This window comes from Crinia signifera, chromosome 6 (assembly GCF_055691185.1).
Source record: "Crinia signifera chromosome 6, ASM5569118v1, whole genome shotgun sequence".
Classification (NCBI taxonomy): Eukaryota; Metazoa; Chordata; class Amphibia; order Anura; family Myobatrachidae; genus Crinia; species Crinia signifera.
In genome coordinates, this window is record NC_139222.1 from 22,232,739 (window position 1) to 22,252,059 (window position 19,321).

At 45.7% G+C, this 19,321-nt stretch overlaps 3 protein-coding genes across 5 annotated transcripts in view; 1 reads left to right on the top strand and 2 right to left on the bottom strand.

The window, feature by feature from the left end:
• Positions 1–10,704, bottom strand: part of LOC146007459 (uncharacterized) — a 606,258-nt gene extending 595,554 nt beyond the window's left edge. Inside the window, exons 1-4 of one of the 3 annotated variants that reach the window (XM_083145825.1) lie at positions 10,437–10,702; positions 7,030–7,103; positions 6,233–6,916; positions 39–489 (exon numbers count right to left, since the gene is read on the bottom strand). In XM_083145825.1, coding sequence (XP_083001951.1) covers positions 479–489; positions 6,233–6,916; positions 7,030–7,060 — 726 coding nt within the window. In that variant the 5' untranslated portion in view covers positions 7,061–7,103; positions 10,437–10,702 and the 3' untranslated portion in view covers positions 39–478. Of the gene's footprint in view, positions 1–38; positions 490–6,232; positions 6,917–7,029; positions 7,104–10,436 lie in introns of those variants that run through there. The other 2 variants (XM_083145819.1, XM_083145823.1) reach the window with 2 other exon arrangements.
• LOC146009548 (uncharacterized) overlaps positions 1–19,321 on the top strand; it is a 613,273-nt gene that overhangs the window by 263,707 nt on the left and 330,245 nt on the right.
• Positions 1–19,321, bottom strand: part of LOC146007461 (uncharacterized) — a 450,549-nt gene that overhangs the window by 116,612 nt on the left and 314,616 nt on the right. The gene's annotated exons all lie outside the window — the stretch shown is intronic.

Sequence of the window (19,321 nt, forward strand, 5' to 3'; positions counted from 1 at the left end):
AATCAACTAGAACAGACCCGCCTTAATAATGCACAATGCAACCACCCAGTCACTGTGACATCACCAACAGAACAGCAGCCATTGGCCTGTAACATTTCCCTGCCATCGTCACAGGACTGGAAACCTCGTTATCAGTGATGTCCAACCCCAATGTCCACCCAAACACTGACCTGCAACCATGGTAAATCCTAATTAAATGCAGGGAAGACTTCATATAACTTTTTGCTTTCAGAGCTATTCATTATATTCTGGATCTAACTGGTCTCTAGACCTACTCAGTGTCCCCAATCTATGTTATAGACAAGACCAGGATTCATTCCCTTCTCTTCATGGTCTGTGTACATAGGTATGATCAGAGGAATGTGTGGACGCCCAGTCAGGAGCCAGTCACCCTGCACTAGAATAGTCTCTGGAGACGACAGAGCAGATCCAAGTAAATCCACAGAACTCAAACTACGTCTGGTAGATCCAGATCATCTCAGGAAGAGGCTGAAGGAGGATAAACTAGAAAATTTTAATTTTTACCTGCAAAATCTTATTTCTGAAGCCATGGTGGATGTTGGGATTATGGGTATGGTGGGGATTGGAGGACCCAGGCATCATGGAGTTAACTTCTGGAGTTAGGCTCCTCCTACCCTATATTCCCCCCTGTCCTCAGGAACTAGTAAAACTTAACAAGCTGAGTAACTGGTATAGGAGAGAAGACCACACAGAGGAACACGCACCGAGCACAAGCAAAACACTCCCCTGACTGTGTCCAAAGCTAGCAGAACTCTGCCCAGACAGAGGTGTAAGGGCAGGCGTCCAGCATCCAACATGGCTTCAGAGAAAAAGATTTTACAGGTAAGGACTATGGGATGTCACAAAGCTGTCCCTTTAAGGGTGGGAACGCTCCTGAGCTGTACTGAAGACCCCTTACCTGAAAGCAGCATCTGCTGAGGCAAAGGTGTCAAAATGATGGATTTTGATGAACATATGCACAGAAGCCCACGTGGATGCTCTGCAGGAAACACTGGCGGGCGGTGCCCACGAAGCACCAACAGACCAAGTGGAGAAGGCCTTCACTGAAACTGGCACCAGTTTCCCCACCAACAGATTGGCCTGGCAAATGGTAAGACACAACTAGTGAGCCAAGGCCTGTTTTGAGGCAAGCCAGACTAACTTGTGTACATCATAAAGTACGAAGACTCAGGTTTGCTAAAGGAGTGTTCAAACACACATAAATACGCAGGGCCCTGACCACAACCAACGTCTCCAAAGAATCAGAGACTGAAGAAGAAAATTCTCGAGAATAAACTGGTACAAAAATGTTCCTGGTTCGTCACAACCATAGGCAGATATCCTGTCTTGTTCGTAATACCGCTCTGTCCTCATGGAACACCAAAAAGGGTGAATGATGAGAGAGGCCCCTAAGTTCGAATCTCTACAAGCAGAGGACATGGCCAAAAGAAAAACATGCGATCCATGGAATCCAATGGCTCAAAATGGAGCTCCCTGAAGTTTATGAAGAACTAGTGACAAATCCCACGGATGCATCAAAGGATGTACCAAAGTTCAAAGGTGTAGCACCCCCTGCAAAAAAGTATGAATTGTGAAAGAAGCCACTTGTCCTTGAAACAACACAGAGAGGGTTGAGACCTGGACCTTCAAGGAGGAACAATGAAGCCTCAAGTCCAAACCTTTTTGCAGGAACCCCAGAACACTGGAGAGTCGATAGACCTTTGGGTCATAGCATTTGAAGCGCACCATTGGAAGTACCGTTGCTAAACCCTATGAAAAATCCTGGAAGAGGATAGTTTGCGAGCATGTTTGAATGACCTGAGATGACAATCCTCTTGCTCTTAAGATTGACCACTCTCCTCAAATTCAATTTGAGGAGATCCAGGTGATGACAAAGTCCATGAGACTATAGTCTGGCCAAAGTGGGAGATGGTTTGGAAGGGCAACCGACAGTGTGAGAAGTTCCACGTACTCGGACAATCTGGAGCCACCCGAATGGTGGTCACCATCTCCACCATTTTTAGCCGACCCAATACTCATATAAGAATAGCAATGAGAGGAAAGCTATATACCATTTGGAATGGCCAAGGTGCCAAGAGGCCATCCAAAAGGCATACTGCTGGATCCCTGGTCCAAGAGCTGTACATGTGTAGCTGTCTGCAGGCATTTAGGTCCACCAGAGGTTGACCTCAGCATTTTGTCAAGAGATAAAATACCTCTGGGTGAAGCAGCCATTCTACTGAATGAACATCTTGTAGACTCAGGAATTAGTTCAAGACTACTGGGACGTACACTAGGGCGGGAAGAAACTGTTCCACCCACCTGAGAATCATAGTGACTTCTCCCATGGTGGTCCAACTCCTGGTCCTGCCCTGGTAATTTATATAAGCACAGCTGGCATATTGTCTGTTTATATCTTCACTGGCCTGTTGTGGAGCATTGGTTCCATCTGACGAAGAGCACAGTAGATTGCCTGTAATTCCAAGATGTTGATGGGCAGGCACATTTCGTGGCTTGCTCATAAACCCTGAAAGGAACGATCTTCCACCTCTCCCCAACCTCGGAGACTGGCGACTGTGGTCAGCAGAATCTAGTAGTAATTTGCAAAGGTGCGACCCATGCTGGAATGAGAAGGTTTGAGCCAACATGGGGGAGAGAAGCAAATAAACATAGCATTTGGGTCTTGAGGTGGAAGTGAGAGCGACTCCACTGATGGAGCAGCTCCAGCTGTAGTGGTTTGGAGTGAAACTGTCAAAATTCAACCATTTCGAAGCAGGACACTAGGTTTCCTAACACCCACATGCACAGATGAACCTAAACCCTGCTGTGATTTAGAAAAGTACAAATCATCTCCCAGAGCTCTGTCCTCTTGTCTGATGGTAGCTGGACCCTCTGCGCAGGGGTATCAAGCAATGCTCAAAAATGAAGCATTGTTGTGGATGGAGTTATACTGGATTTCTGACAGTTTATTATTCATCTGTGGGATTGTAGCAGATCCTGTAAGAGGTAGAGATGACTTGGCAGATCCTTTGGAGGCTGCACTAGCAGAAGGGAGTCATCCAGATAAGGTAGAACACAAGTTCCTTGTAGGTGAAGTTGGGCAGCCATCACCTTTGTGAAGACTCACTGCGCTGTGCACAGCCTTGAACTGGTAATGCCTGTCTCTCACCATAAAGCAAAGAAAATACTGGTGAACTTGACATATTGGAATGTGGAGATAGGCGTCCTGAATGTCTAAAGAAGCCATGAAGTCTCCCGGTTCCAGATTCTGAAGAATGGATTAAAGAGAATTTAGGTACACTCTCAGGAACAGGTTGCGCTGTTTCATGTTGAGAATGCTGTGGAAAGACCCACTGGGCTTCCACGCCAAGAAAAAGTTTAAATAGAAACCCATTCTGTGATGAGAAGGAGGGACAGGGGTGATCGTTGCAATCTGCAGAACAGAAGAAATGAGTGAATGAGTGAAGGGCAGAAGCCTTGGTGACATCTAGCAGGCAGACCGGTGGTAACAAAGTGAAACAGGGTTAGTTTAAAAAATGAAAGGGCGTAGCCGAAAAATACAATGGAATCTAATCTGTCTTGGAGGTCATTTATACAATGGCAAAGTCCAGGAACCAATCACCCACCCTGAAAACCCCCAGGATTGGACTTCCGGCATGAGAAAAAGAGCTTGCCATCCTTCTAAGGGGAATGACTGCGACCAGACCAAGCTTGATGGGGTTTTAATTTCTGGGTTTTCGGGGAGGAGGACTGGAGCCTTTAGGATGACTTACCTCTAACCCTGCCCTGAGCCTTAAAAGACAGAAAGGAATGTTGTCTGGCTTTGGTAGGCCCCAAAAGCAAGAAGGCCGTCTTAAAAGCCGCTCTAGTGGCTATGAATGTTACATTTCAGCCCAAGGAGTACAGTTCTGGAGATTGGTAGAGCTACTAAGACCCTTTTGTAATCAGCTTTCCAGGAGTACAACCACGGGGCCCTATGAGCTGCCACTGAGGAAGCCAAAATCTTAGAGGCTAAGACACTAAAACCCAAGACTTTCTTACGGAAGTACGCACCTGTTTCCCTGATATTGTCGACCAGTGACAATAGCACAGAAGGACAAGCCCCCAACTGAAGGCCTTCCACTAGAGAGTCTGCAAAAATACCAGACGGAGCATCTGCCTCCTAAATCTTCAATACAGTATGGACAGATTTAACTAGAGCATCTGCCCTGGCCTGTTTCATATGATCCTCAGGGGCTTCACACCAAGTGTCCTCACCCGAGGAGTCCTCAGATTGGGATTCCTCTATCTGGGAGGATAGGGAAGAGGTTTATGGGAAGCAGAGGTTACTGGGGCCTATTGCAGGAATTCCGAAACCTGAACAAACCCCTGCAGGGACTGGGATGCTCCTTGAAGTCAAGGAGGTTACAGCCGGTATACAGTCAACAGTATCTAGGTCGACACCTAAAAATGGTCAACAAACATCTGGTAAACATTGACCAAAGCTCCACACAATCAAAAAAATCAACATGAGTTTTTCCAGTTTTTGCTGTCTATGTCGACATGGACACTGTATAAGCGTGTCCACACATGTGGATCTTCCCCGATACTGAGGGAAATCCCAGTGATGTCAGTCACTGAGACTCCCTCAACCAATCAGCTCAGCCCTTATTGGATGTAGCCATTTCCAATGGTATCCCATGCGGTTCCTGAAGTCCGGGGGTCGGGCACCACTTTTTCTTAAACCCCCTGGATACTTTACTGGAGTAGAGGACTGACCTGTGGGGGAGCGTGGCAAGGTGAGTATATTTAGGTTTGTGTGTTTGAATGTGTATATGCCTGTATGGTATTAAAGTTGTACCTTTCAGGGTGTCAGTGTGTTTGTTTTTATTTTAACATTGGGACTCTTGTGGTTCTCCGAGTCCCAATATGCTGGGGAGGCTTGCAAGGACCTTGATAATTGCAGAATACCGATATTTAAAAAAGGAAAAAGATGACCCAGCGAATTTTAGACCTGTGAGCTTAATGTCAATCGTAGGGAAATTATAGGAAAGAATGTTAAGAGATGTATCCAAGAATACCTAGAACTGAATAATATAATTACTAGTCATCAACATGGGTTTGTAAAGAATCGTTCATGCCAAACTAACCTAATAAGTTATTTGAGGACATTAGCAGACATCTAGACATTGGCAATGCTGTAGAGGAGGGATTCCTGGATTTTGCAAAGGCACATACAATGCGGGATAAAACAATTGAGGATTTGGGACTAGGGGTTATAATTTGTAGCTGGGTAAGAATCTGGCTGCACGATACAGAACAGAGGGTGGTGGGAAACGGTGCATTTTCTAGTTGGAGACCAGTACTAAGTGCAGTACCACAGGGTTCAGTGTTAGAGCCTCTTCTATTCCTTAATGATCAGTCATCAGGACTAGACATCGTGCCCACCTCCTTGGGGGACCGGGGACAGCCCCGGGCTTTAGCCCTAGATGGGTGAAGCCTGGAAGGAAGCCCTTTATTGGGGTAGTCCCCACTCCCACAGGGACCTTGTCCACAAGGTGATGCTTTGGCAGGGGGAGCTTATGTAAACAGTGTCCCTGGGATTTGACATCATTCTGTTGACGCCAAGTGCTGGACCCCTATACTTTTTGTCCCCCGTATTTTTGGAACCAGGACCTTTTCAAGAAACCGGCGCTAATTTCTTAAATACAGCGGGACCACATCACTTTGGTCCCCCATATTTGGGAACCCAAAACTGACCAAAAGAGGGGGCAGGTAATACTCAAGGGGGAACCCCACACCATTTTTTATTTTTACAGTTTTTTGACAAGAGCCTGCACCGATCTCACTGATCTCTGCATGGTTCCATCAAACTTGCATGCCGGAAGCAGGCCTATTTTTCTGGTGATTTTTGGTAATGTTTAGGCTGGGATTTGAGATATTTACAGACTATTACAATTGTGACTTTGATGTTTTCAATAAGAAACCATCTGGATGCGATTTTTGAAGTGAGATTTTTTTGGTCACGGCAAAACGTGCAATTTTTACCGCAAATTGCTCACTATTACATATGTGATTTGCGGAAAATGTGCAATTTTGGACATTTTTTTATCAAAATATATAAATCACACCCTATTACATCTCACCCATTCTCCTCATTATTCTGCAGTGACAGAGGAGAATGTAGCAGAGTAAGACTGTAGGGAAAGAACAAGAACAGAACTCTATACTGTGATAAGTGATTATTACTCACCTGTAGGGATCTTTCTCTGCTTGCACTGCTGGTCACCAATCACACACACTGTGACTCCATTCATATCGTCTGGCTGCATATCAGTCACATCCGTCTCTTCTTCTCTCTCTGTATCTTCTACCTTAATATCAGTCACATCCGTCTCTTCTTCTCCTTTTGTATCTTCTGCCTTAATATTAGTCACATCTGTCCCTTCTTCTCCCTCTGTATCTTCTACCTTAATATCAGTCACATCCATCTCTTCTTCTCCCTCTGTATCTTCTACCTTAATATCAGTCACATCCGTCTCTTCTTCTCCCTTTGTATCTTCTGCCTTCATATCAGTCACATCTGTCTCTTCTTCTTCCACTGTATCTTCTGCCTTAATATCAGTCACATCCGTCTCTTCTTCTCCTTTTGTATCTTCTACCTTAATATCAGTCACATCCGTCTCTTCTTCTCCTTTTGAACCTTCTGCCTTAATATCAGTCACATCCGTCTCTTCTCCCTCTGTATCTTCTACCTTAATATCAGTCACATCTGTCTCTTCTTCTCCCTTGGTATCTTCTACCTTAATATCAGTCACATCATTCTCTTTTCCTCCTACCGGACCCTCCTGTGGTAAACTGGGATTTTCCTCTGTACACTCCAATGAATTAGGAGGACGGGGACATCTCTCTGGGGTATCTCTGTTACTGGGTCCTTCTGTAAGAAACAGTGACTAATTACACTACACCTATATATATATATTATTGTCAGATGACTGTTTAGGAGTCCTCAAAACTGGTCTCTCCTCTACAATAAAATTATTTTCTTACCCGGAGATGTCAGGGTCTGGTGATTCTTCATTGTCAAGTCCTTGTACAGACCATTGTATAATATAATCCACCTCCTGCATGGAGAGATAGTGACATTCTTATAGAGATCCAACACACAATGACGAAGTCATCACAAAAACACATCCCCCGGTGTAACTGTATAATGCCCCATTCCCAGCAGTCTCCTCTCTGGTCACATCCCCCGGTGTTACTGTATAACGTTCCATTCCCAGCAGTCACCTCTCCAGTCGCATCCCCCAGTGTTACTGTATAACGCCCCATTCCCAGCAGTCACCTCTCCTGTCACATCCCCCGGTGTTACTGTATAATGCCCCATTCCCAGCAGTCACCTCTCCGGTCACATCCCCCAGTGATACTGTATAATGTATCATTCCCAGCAGTCACCTCTCCGGTCACATCCCCCGGTGTTACTGTATAATGTCCCATTTCCAGCAGTCTCCTCTACGGTCACATCCCCCGGTGTTACTGTATAATGTCCCATTCCCAGCAGTCACCTCTCCAATCACATCCCCCGGTGTTACTGTATAATGTCCCATTCCCAGCAGTCACCTCTCCTGTCACATCCCCCGGTGTTACTGTATAATGTCCAATTCCCAGCAGTCGCCTCTCCGGTCACATCCCCCGTTGTTACTGTATAATGCCCCATTCCCAGCAGTCACCTCCCCCGGTGTTACTGTATAATGTCCCATTCCCAGCAGTCACATCCCCCGGTGTTACTGTATAACGCCCCATTCCCAGCAGTCACCTCTCCAGTCGCATCCCCCAGTGTTACTGTATAACGCCCCATTCCCAGCAGTCACCTCTCCTGTCACATCCCCCGGTGTTACTGTATAATGTCCAATTCCCAGCAGTCACCTCTCCGGTCACATCTCCCAGTGTTACTGTATAATGCCCCATTCCCAGCAGTCACCTCCCCAGGTGTTACTGTATAATGTACCATTCCCAGCAGTCACCTCCCCCGGTGTTACTGTATAATGTATCATTCCCAGCAGTCACCTCTCCGGTCACATCCCCCGGTGTTACTGTATAATGTCCCATTCCCAGCAGTCTCCTCTCCGGTCACATCCCCCGGTGTTACTGTATAATGTCCCATTCCCAGCAGTCACCTCTCCAATCACATCCCCCGGTGTTAGAGTATAATGTCCCATTCCCAGCAGTCACCTCTCCTGTCACAACCCCCGGTGTAACTTTATAAGGTCCCATTCCCAGCAGTCACCTCTCCGGTCCCATCCCCCGGTGTTACTGTATAATGTCCCATTCCCAGCAGTCACCTCTCCGGTCACAACCCCCGGTGTTACTGTATAATGTCCCATTCCCAGCAGTCACCTCTCCGGTCACATCCCCCGGTGTACCCAGAATGGGGAAGCAGTTGATGACAGGAAGTCTGCCTGATGACTCCTCAGATCTCTGTGTTGCCAGGAGTCTAGTATCAGTGGATTTCTGACTGAGATCAGAGAAGTCATTAGCCTGACGGTCAGCAACATGGAGCCGTGACCTCATGCTGAGAAGGTCGGGACCCACAGTTTGTGAATCGCTGCAATGAAAAAAGAGACTAGATACTGGGATGTCTGTGTATTATTGCTGCAATCATTACTTGTGTCATAAATAAAGGCCTATATATTACACCAGGGCTTGACAAAAAATTTTAAAATCTAGGAGCCAGACAAGGTTAGGGTGCCCATACACTGTGCGATTGGCACTGTACAATTTTATTAAGCGCTGTGCTGTTCTGTTAGGAGGGGAGAGGGGGCAGGCACTGGCTCACCATGGCCAGATTCTGTTTCCTCACTCGTGCAAAAATATAATAATCTGGTCGCTGGGAAGCAAAATCTGGTCACCTTGGTGACCGGGATTTGTCACGCCCTGTATTATACACACTTCTGTACTGTGCTCTGAGGGAGGATTTGTTATACATAATTTATCAGATTACATCATATGTATACTGAGGTCACCCTTATGTAAATGGCAGTATTATATCCCATAGCTGCTTGGGGCACCTGTACCCATATGAGGGATATAGATGGTGGTTTAATCCTTATCATCTGATCAGCTCAGTAGAGATTATTAATCACAGTGAGGCGTCAGCACCTAGTGTGTGGTCAGTTATTAAGTAGTCGCTGTGATCCAGTAGTGTATAGCTGTGATTAATACCCTCACATAGGTAGTGTTCACTATAGCACCCTGCAGCTGCCACACCTCGTGCAGTTCCTCCTCCCTGCCTGGGGTGTCGCTGTCTGCTGTGGTGATTCTAGCACAGTGTGGTCTGTATTTCAGCACTGATATGCAGACCAGATTGTGCTAGAAGCATCACAGCAGCGAGCGACACCCCAGGCTAGGAAGAAGAACTGCAGGTTTTGAAAGATGAAAAATAGATACAACAACAACAGGGAAATATCCTATTAGCAGCGATAACCTGACCCACATTCGCAGGTAAAGTTACCGCACTTATCACATATCGCAGTTATGTGCTCTCCTTTTTTTTACCAATCCTATGAGACATTTCAAAAATGTGTTAACCAGGTGACATTAGGGAAATCACCCTGGACCCCCCAAACATGGCAAAGTAACATAGGATAACACAGGGCAGAATATAAAGGTTTATAAATATGTTAAATGGCTGCAATAAAAACCACTGAAAATAAGAAAAGCAGCTTCTGTGTGTAATATAAATACTATCATATTTGGGGTATATGAAAAAGGCAGTGTCAAAAACTGATAATTCCTACCTGCAAGCCTAAAAACACTTGTCCCTCTCATAAAGCCCCCCACATCTCATTATTGGCTAATTAAAAACGTCAGAGTGTATAATTAGTATTAAGTGGGGTGGCCAAAGAGGTTCTGAACCAAGTCCCAAAAATGCACCTCAAAATAGGGATTCCCATCAGCATTTCACCTGCTCGGGAGTAGGTGAAAAGAAGTCTGCAATATCCAATATGGAGAGTTATCACATGTGAATGACAGGACAGCTGCCATAAAGTGTCCACAGGAAATAGGCACTTACACTATTATTACCAGGGAAATGGGTTATTGGATCTGATATTCCATAATATTAATAAACCACAGGCCGCTTCCTCTCTCTCTCTCTCCCTCCCCCCCCCCCCCAATAACAGGACACCACAGGCCGCTCCACCCCCCGTACAACAGGACACCACATGCGGCTCCCCCTGTATAACAGGACAACACAGGCAGCTCCCCCTGTATAACAGGACACCGCAGGCTGCTCCCCCTGTATAACAGGACACCGCAGGCTGCTCCCCCTGTATAACAGGACACCGCAGGCTGCTCCCCCTGTATAACAGGACACCGCAGGCTGCTCCCCCTGTATAACAGGACACCACATGCTGCTCCCCCTGTATAATAACACCAGGGCAGCACAATACCATCACCTGCTGCCAGATACAGCAATGTCTTCTCTCGGTCCCCCGTAACTTAATCACCGTGGCTGCTGGAAGTGAGAGGCCTCAGGTAAGATCAGCAGCGCTGCCCCAGCAGGAAGCCGAGATGCTGCAGCCACTGAACGCGCGTTGATCGGCCGGTCTTCGTGAAAATGGCCGCCGCTCTCTCACACAGGGGACAGTTGTTAAGGATCCTTACTAGTCATATATAGTCGTATATATAGCATGGAATCAGCTACCGGTAACCTCACATCACATAACTCTATTCATTCTCCCAGATGCAATTACCTCTTCTATCAGTCCGGCTGTGATGTCCCAGTGTTTTCATACAGCTCTCCCAGATGCCTATAGTTTCATACAGGCGGCGGAATGTCTGTGTTTGTACCGCCAACGTGTTATTATACAGGGGGGAGCAGAGTGGGAGGAGCTGTGTTACCAGGGAAACGTCCCTTCCTGGTGGTGTGCATGGCAGGCAGCAGGGAGAGTGCTGCAGCTGGCACCAGGTGACCCCAGGTATTATACTGCTAGTAACAGCATAGTAGTGATTGCTGGGTGTGAGCCATAAGGGCACTTACAGGGGAGCTGCTGTTCTACTCACACAGGCTGCAGTATAATACCAGGTGTGTGCTATCACTGGGACCAGGGAGAGGCAGCTGAGTCCTCCCAGCCCTAGCTGTGGTGCTGCAAGGCAGAGACTGGTGTGCATGCTGGGACTTGTAGTTCTTGTACACTGGTGTGTATGCTGCATACTTGCCTACCTGACCCTCTCCATGAGGGAGAAAATGCTCTGCTCCTGGACTTCCCTGGTAATGTAGGATTGCCATCACCTGTGGGGAGCTAGGTAATTGATAAGAAAAGGTGTCACCACAGGTGATGGCAATCCTACATTACCAGGGAAGTCCAGGAGCAGAGCATTTTCTCCCTCATGGAGAGGGTCAGGTAGGCAAGTATGGTATGCTGGGACTTGTAGTTCTTTTTTTTTTATGCAATCAATTTTTATTGAAACGAGGAAATGAAAGGGGGTTGGGGGAGGGAGGGGAAAGAGGTGCGCCTAGGGATCACTGGGTGGCAGGAACCCGACCTGCTGAAGTGGTGCGAGTATAGTCAGGGGATTCCTTAAAGGTAAGCCATTCAAGCCAGTTGGCAGTAAAGGTCTGTGCAGAGTCCTTCAAAAAGGATGTTAGATCTTCCATATTCATGTATAGGTCCACCCTACGGAACCAGTGAGAGAGGGAGGGAGGCTCCGAAGACCTCCAGTGGCACGGTATAACCGCTCTTGCTGCATTCATTAAGTGTCTAATCAAGGATTTTTTAAACCTGGAGATAGGCATGTCTATGAGGTTAAGTAACCAGAATGCAGGACTAAAAGGAAGTGAAGAGTTAGTTATTTTTTCTGAGATATTGTGAATCTGCCGCCAATATATTTGGATGGCTGGACATGTCCACCAAATATGTATGGGAGTGCCTGGAGATTGGTTACATCTCCAGCATACATTAGGCAGGGTATTGTTCATCTTGTGTAGTGTCGATGGGCATCTATACCAGCGGGATAATATCTTGTATTGGGTTTCTAGTGTTTGTATTGAGGAGGAAGATGCAAAGACATATTTAAATATTTGAGTCCATTGGTCTTCCGACAGATCCCGACCCAACTCCTTATTCCAAGCTATAGTATAGGCAGGTGTTAAATCTGGAAGGTTACTTAAGCATATTTGGTAAAATTTTGAGATCAAATGTTTTGGGAACTCCTGGGAAAGAAGTAGCAATTCAAAGGGGGTCGGTTCCCACCCCTGCTTTCGTTTGGGAAGGTAGGAGATGTTGGGGGAAATTTACTAAAGGAAATTTGTAAAAAAATTGGTGTATTTGTATCCAGAAATACACTTATTTTTGACATTTACTATCCCGAAATTACGGCAATTCGTAGTCGTGTTGATGTGCTATCAATACGAATATGAATTGCCGTATTTTTGGGATAGTAAATGTCAAAAATAAGTGTATTTCTGGATACAAATACACCTATTTTTTACAAATTTCCTTTAGTAAATTTCCCCCGTAATGTCTAACCTGTAGGTAGAACCAGAAGAGATCCGACGGGAGACCAATTTCAGTGTGAAGATCCGCAAAAGACCGTATTCCGGTCTTATCTACTATTTGCCCCAGGTAAGACACATCTATAGAGTGACGCCTCGGGAGGTTCCGAAGGGCGAAACCTGGGAGAAATTCAGGGTTATTGATTAGTGGAGTGAGAAGGGAAGTCCCTGAGTTAAAGTAGGGAAGGCGTCTGAATTTATTCCAACATTGGAGTGTTGGAGACATGGTTGGGTGTCGGACTGTAGGAGTCTTCTGGAGCCAAGGGGCGACCCGAGGGGATACCCCCACTGAATGTCCCTCTATGGCGGACCATTGTTTACACTGAACAGGCCTAGCCATCTCTACAATTCTAGAGAGGTGGACCGAGTGATAGTAACTTAAAAAGTGGTGGAGTTGCAAACCTCCTCTGTCTCGACTTTGCACAAGAATTTTTTGGGCTAGCCTAGGCTTGCTGTTACCCCAAACAAATTTCCCAACTGGACCTTGTAACTCTTTAAAAAAGGAGGGCGGGATTGTAATCGGGAGGGTTTGTAGCAAGTATAGTACCTTAGGGAGGATATTCATCTTTACTGTATTTACTCTGCCCAGCCAGGACAGTCGAAGAGCAGACCATTTCGAGAAGGCTGTTTTTATATTGGTCAATAAAGGAACAAAGTTGAGCTGAAAAAGGTTTGAGTTGTCTCTGGACAGCTGGACCCCTAAATACTTGATATATGTTTGCTGCCATTGGAAAGAGTAGGCTTTTTTAAAGCCCTCGATTAACATGCCTGGTGCAGAGATATTCAGGGCAACAGATTTTGAGTAATTGATTTTGAAATTAGATAGGCGGGCAAATCTCTCAAACTCCAACATCAGAGATGGCAGGGAAGTGATGGGACTGGATATGGATGCTAAGAGGTCATCCGCATATAAAACCAATTTATGTTCAGTCCTACCCACTTCAATACCCTTGATGTTTTCATTCATTCGAATTGCACGCGCCAGAGCCTCCATACACAATACGAAAATTAAGGGTGAGAGAGGGCAGCCCTGACGCGTGCCATTCCGAATACTGAACAAATCTGAAAGGGCCCCATTTACTCTCACACGGGCAGAAGGAGAGCTATACAAAACTAAAATACGGTGTAGGCAGTTCGGGCCTAATCCTATGCGCTCAAGCAGAGTTTCCATAAAGGTCCAATTTATTCTGTCGAAAGCCTCCTCCGCATCGGTGGACAGGAGGACCACGTGGGCTTCTTGAAGTTTTGCAAAGTGTATTAAATCAATTATTTTAGTTGTGTTATCTTTAGCCTCTCTCCCTGTAACAAAGCCCACCTGGTCCCCATGCACCAGCCCAGGGAGAAGAAGCCCAAGCCGTGAAGCAAGAAGCTTAGCAAAGAGCTTCAGGTCTGTGTTTAGGAGCGATATAGGTCTATAACTTGAACATTGGGCAGGATCTTTTCCTTCTTTTGGGATTATGGAGATATGGGCGTCTAGACTTTGGGAAGAGAATAGGGATTCTTTAGATATGGAGTTACATGCCTTTAGATAGAGGGGCATAAGTGTCGAACAAAATGATTTATAGTAATTGATTGGGAACCCATCTGGGCCGGGGCTTTTTCCAGACGGGGTATTTGAGAGTGCTTGTTCAAGCTCCTTTTATAGAAAAGGGTTGTTCAAGCCACAATATGTCGGCTTCTGAGAGTTGGGGGAAACAGATCGATGTTAGGTAGTTATTGATTTCTTGTTTAAGTTGAAGGCCTTCAGGTGGGGACAATTCCCCTTTCAAATTATAAAGGCGAGTGTAATACACTTCAAAGGCTTTTGCAATTTGTGTAAAAGTGTGGGCTTTCTTTCCTTCAGCATCTGTTATGCTTTGGACCTACGTTTGTGCTCTTTGGGCTCTTAATGCTCTTGCAAGCATTGCACTGGGTTTATTACCCCATAGGTAGTATTTATGTCTGCACTTACGTAAATCTAATTTAGTTTTGTCCCTTAATAGTTGATTAAGTGAGGATCTGGCTTCTGTTAGTTCTTTCAGTATATCTGGCGAGAGAGTTGTTTTATGGGAAAGTTCCAGGGATTTTATCTGTTCTAATAATTGGATTTTCTTTGCCTCTTTTTCTTTTTTTCATTAGGGACCCCAGTTGTATACACTTCCCCCTAATAACACATTTATGCGCTTCCCAAATGGCCACTGGGGTAGATAGATCATTATCATTATTGGAAATATACTCTGAAATGGCTGATGACAGATAATTTTTAAATCTAATGTCTGAGAGGAGAAGTTCATTAAAACGCCAAGACCATGAGCGCGGGGGGGAAAGGGGGATAGCTACCTTGATACAGACAGGGGCATGGTCTGACCAAGTGATCTGCATTATATCGCTATAAGTAAAGTATTGTAAAGACTGGTGGCCTACCAGAAAGTAATCAATTCGAGAATAAACCGAGTGAGGATGCGAGAAATGGGTGAAATCTTTAACTGACGGATGTTGGATTCTCCAGACATCCATCAGTTGATGGTCATGTATTAGTTGTTTGATCTTACGGTGATCTCGCATGCGTAGGGAGTTGGGAACAGGGTTACAATCTAGCAAAGGGTCTAACGACCAATTAAAGTCTCCCCCCATCACGAAACAGCCCTCTCTAAGCGGCTCTACAAGACGTAGGACCTTACTGAAAAATTGTCGTTGTTTGACATTGGGGAAGTAGACATTAACGAATACATTGTAATGTAGCTACAAAAAAGGCCAACAAAATTCTGGCATGTATTAAGAGGGGAATGGAAACTAGGGACTCAAGGGTAATTATGCCACTATATAAAGCATTGGTGAGACCTCACCTAGAGTACGGAGTACATTTCTGGGCCCCACACTATAAAAAGGACATCATAGAATTAGAAAAAGTCCAAAGGCGAGCAACAAAGCTTATTAGGGGAATGGAGAATTTAAGCTACGGGGAGAGATTAAGCAATTTGGGACTATTTACATTAGAAAAGAGACGTTTAAGGGGGGACATGCTCAACATGTACAAGTATATCAAGGGCCAATATAAGGAACTGTCACACACCCTATTTTCTACTAGAAAGGAATCTAGGACGCGAGGGCATGAGTATAGATTAGAAGAAAAAAGATTTCATTCAGCTAGTAGCAAGAATTTCTTTACGGTCAGAACAGTCAAACTCTGGAACTCTCTTCCCAGAGAGGTGGTAACGGCTGGCTCATTAAATGCGTTCAAGGCAAAGTTGGACAAACATTTACTGGAGAAAAACATCCATGGGTACAAATAAGAAATATAATTTGTCTGTAAAATACCAGAACCTACCAAATCAGCAATGGATATCTATACCAGGTTGAACTAGATGGACGCAAGTCTTTTTTCAGCCTTACCTACTATGTAACTATGTAACTATGAATGTATATTTCTGGGAATAAATTGAACATTTAAGTACTTGACAACGCCCCTCTATCAAATTATGATGGGAGATGTCTATCCGTTGCAGTCTACGAGACAATAATATTGCAACTCCCAGTGTTTTGCCCAGGGAATTATCGCTAGTGTATATTTTAGGAAAGGAATGATTATGCAATCTAGGTGAAGCACCATCTTTAAAATGCGTTTCTTGCACAAAGGCTACATCAACCTTCTTGGACCTAAGTTCTCTGAGCAAGGTCGACCTTTTTTCGGGTATATTGAGGCCTTTTACGTTCAGGGAGTAGAGATTAAGAGTTGACAGGTTTAGTGTCGACATTTCAGAGTTGATAAGATGACATATGCGGTACGGAAGTCCACCATATCAGGCCAGGGTAAGCATGGGAGGGGCGATCCCTAGGCGGAGAGGAAGGAGTAATGGGTGGGTAAGGAATAGTAGGAAAAAGGGCAGATAGAAGAAAAACAGAACATAAGACATCACAAAATATCAAAGATTCACATGCAATCAACAAGAAAAATTTGAAACCACTGACGGAGCTGGTGGTGTTACGCCCTCGCACCACCGTCCAGAAAGTGCGTGGTTCACCCTAACTGGGGCATGTGCCCGCAGTCCCCTACCGGGTTTAGGATAAAGTACAGAACATTTGAACCTAGTAATTGTCAAACTAACCATTATGTGCAATACAAATTAAAGGCTACTCATCTTAGATAATGTAGTTATTTCTAAGGGAAGTAAGGTCTGAATCCCTTACGATTGAAACTCCACATAAATAATTGCATTACTAGAACCGAGATCACTTAGTCCTGTGGAGCAAGATAATTATAAACGAGCGGAAGTAGACGAACATTGGAGGGATGTTAGATCCGCCTCCAGTAACAGAAGGTATTGAGGAAGGCCATCAGGTAATCTAAGGGACACGCTAGAAATAACTATTCTGTAAAGGGGTCCATTTTGGTAGGAGTGGGCATTACTCCAACTTAGATCAAGTCTTTATATCTCTTCTAAAGACCCTCCATCTAAATATCTAACTATCCAAGGGGGCCAAAATGCTCAGGATGGTCTAGAACACAAGTAAAAGAACTGACATTAGCTAAATATATGGTAATGTGGAGGGGGTCCCCCCCAAAAGGACTATCCTATTCCTGATGGAAGAAAAACATTTTCAAGTAACAGAGGATATGTATATATATCTAAAGCATTAGAACAGTTTTACAAATCTGACAAACCCTCCTTCACAGTATGGTTGAGCCAGTCTCTCAGGAGGAGGCGGCATCAGGTTACAGCATCCAAACGAACCGGGCTGGAAGATGAGGCAGCCTGGGCACCATCGCTCACCGGCTGCCACCATTGGCCGCCCGACGGTGGGCGAGGAGGGTCCAGACGTCTTGTTAAATGAACCCAATCAGCAAGATGCGGTTTTGTTATATCAAGAGCCATACAGAACGCCTCCAGATCGGACGGGTCCTGTAGGCTCACTTGTTTACCCTCATGCGACACCTGTATGCTTAATGGAAAACCCCACCGGAACCTAATGTGTTTTTGTTTCAACAAATCCGTGAGGGGTTTGAGCAAACGTCTTTGTTGGAGAGTACTCCATGAGAGATCAGGGAAGATGTGTATTCTGTCCCGGTTGAATTCAATAGCCTCCAACCTCCGAGCCCTGGCTAGTATATCTTCTCGTTCTCTGTGGTAGTGTAGCCGACAGATAACATCCCTCGGTTTCTCAGACTGTAAACCCCGGGGTCGCAAGGCCCGATGTGCACGATCGAATAGAATAGAGTTGTCCGGTGCGGCCTCTGTTATCTCATTGAAGATTTTTGTTAGTGCGTCAATAAGGCCAGGTCCCTGGATATCCTCTGCAAGTCCACAAACTCGCAAGTTATTCCTCCTCCCCCTGTTGTCGATATCATCTATACGACGCTGTAGAAGCTTTAACTCTTGAGCGTGGGTGGATGCTACCTCATAGAGTTTATCTTGGTAGGTTATCATATCTTGAGCATGGTCTTCTAGTTCGGAGACTCGTTGTAGCGTCTGGTTTAGGTCAGATTGAATGGCTGATACCTCCATTTTTATTGTTTCCCGCAAGGATTGCTCTAAGTCGAGAAAGTCTTTTTTGGATGGGAGGTCTGCTTTGGTAGGCAAAGTACGAAGATATGACAAGACATCGGTTAGTGTAACCTCGGGGTGTGTGGGAGGAGGGGGGTTTTGGGAAGGATCCATTTGGAGTGGGTCTCCAGGTGATTGTGGGGACTCTGAAGAGGGACGGGGATCGTCAGTGATTGGTTCGGGATTCTGTCTGAGATAACGAAATATGTTTGGCTTAGGCTGATTGCCGCCCGGGCATTTGGGTACAGGCGTCTGCGAGCCCCTTCTAGTTTTCCCCATAAGTGTGCAGTGTATGAAGATGATGGTAGATGAGCAGCCTTGATAGGTTAGCGGTTCATTACTAAGAGATTTTGATAACGTGGACCCGGCAGGAAGGCAACGCTAGCACCCCCCCATATTGTGTGGGTGGTTGGTTAGGGGGTCATGGCCTGCGTCTCGTATTGGCTATTGACCCATTATAGGTCAGAAGGTCTCCCGAGCCCGGCCTCACAGCAGGCCACAGTGTCACCTCTGGGCACAGCGCTACTCTTAGGCTCCTAAATGCCGGGGTGTGATGTTTTAAAATTGTAGGTAGCCGAGGTCGAGAAAAGGCAGACTCAGCTTACAGTATTGAGTCCAGCTCAAGCAAGTATCTTATGACACTGATGACTACTGTAATGAGTGGATTAGCAGTATATTACTTGAGTGTGATGAACGCATTCACCACAGGGTGGCACTGCAGGCCCAGTAGAGAAGAAATGGAGCACAGTGTAATGGAAAATAATGTTGAAACTTTCTAGGTGTGATTCTCTTCAATAAAGCCTGTATATTCAGATCCAGTGTATGATCAAGCTCAGTCTCATAATTTGGAGAGTATGAAGTATATATGCAGGCTCCTTTAAGACAAAGGTGCTGTCTTTAACACATGTGCCCTCTTATTGACCCAAATGGACAATGCCTTCATACCTGGGAGCCCATGGGGAGATCTTTATGGGCTCTGATGTAGTCAAGTGGGTCCTGGCAGGGCGGGAGAGGGTAGCCCTGAGATCCAGGGAATTTCTCCTGGCCTCTTTAAGATGGCGGGTCCGCGGCTTTAACGCTGGATGTCTCTGCACCGCAGCTCACGCTGGGCTGTCTCAGGGGCGTCTGTGCTGAATTGGGACCCCGGGGAGAGCCACCGTACCTGTCCGGCGCCTGCTTTGTCTCCTGCTGTCAAGCGCCCTCTTCCGAGCCGTGGCGCTCGCCTCTCCGGGGTCTCCAAACTCGAGACCCCGGTCTCACCCCC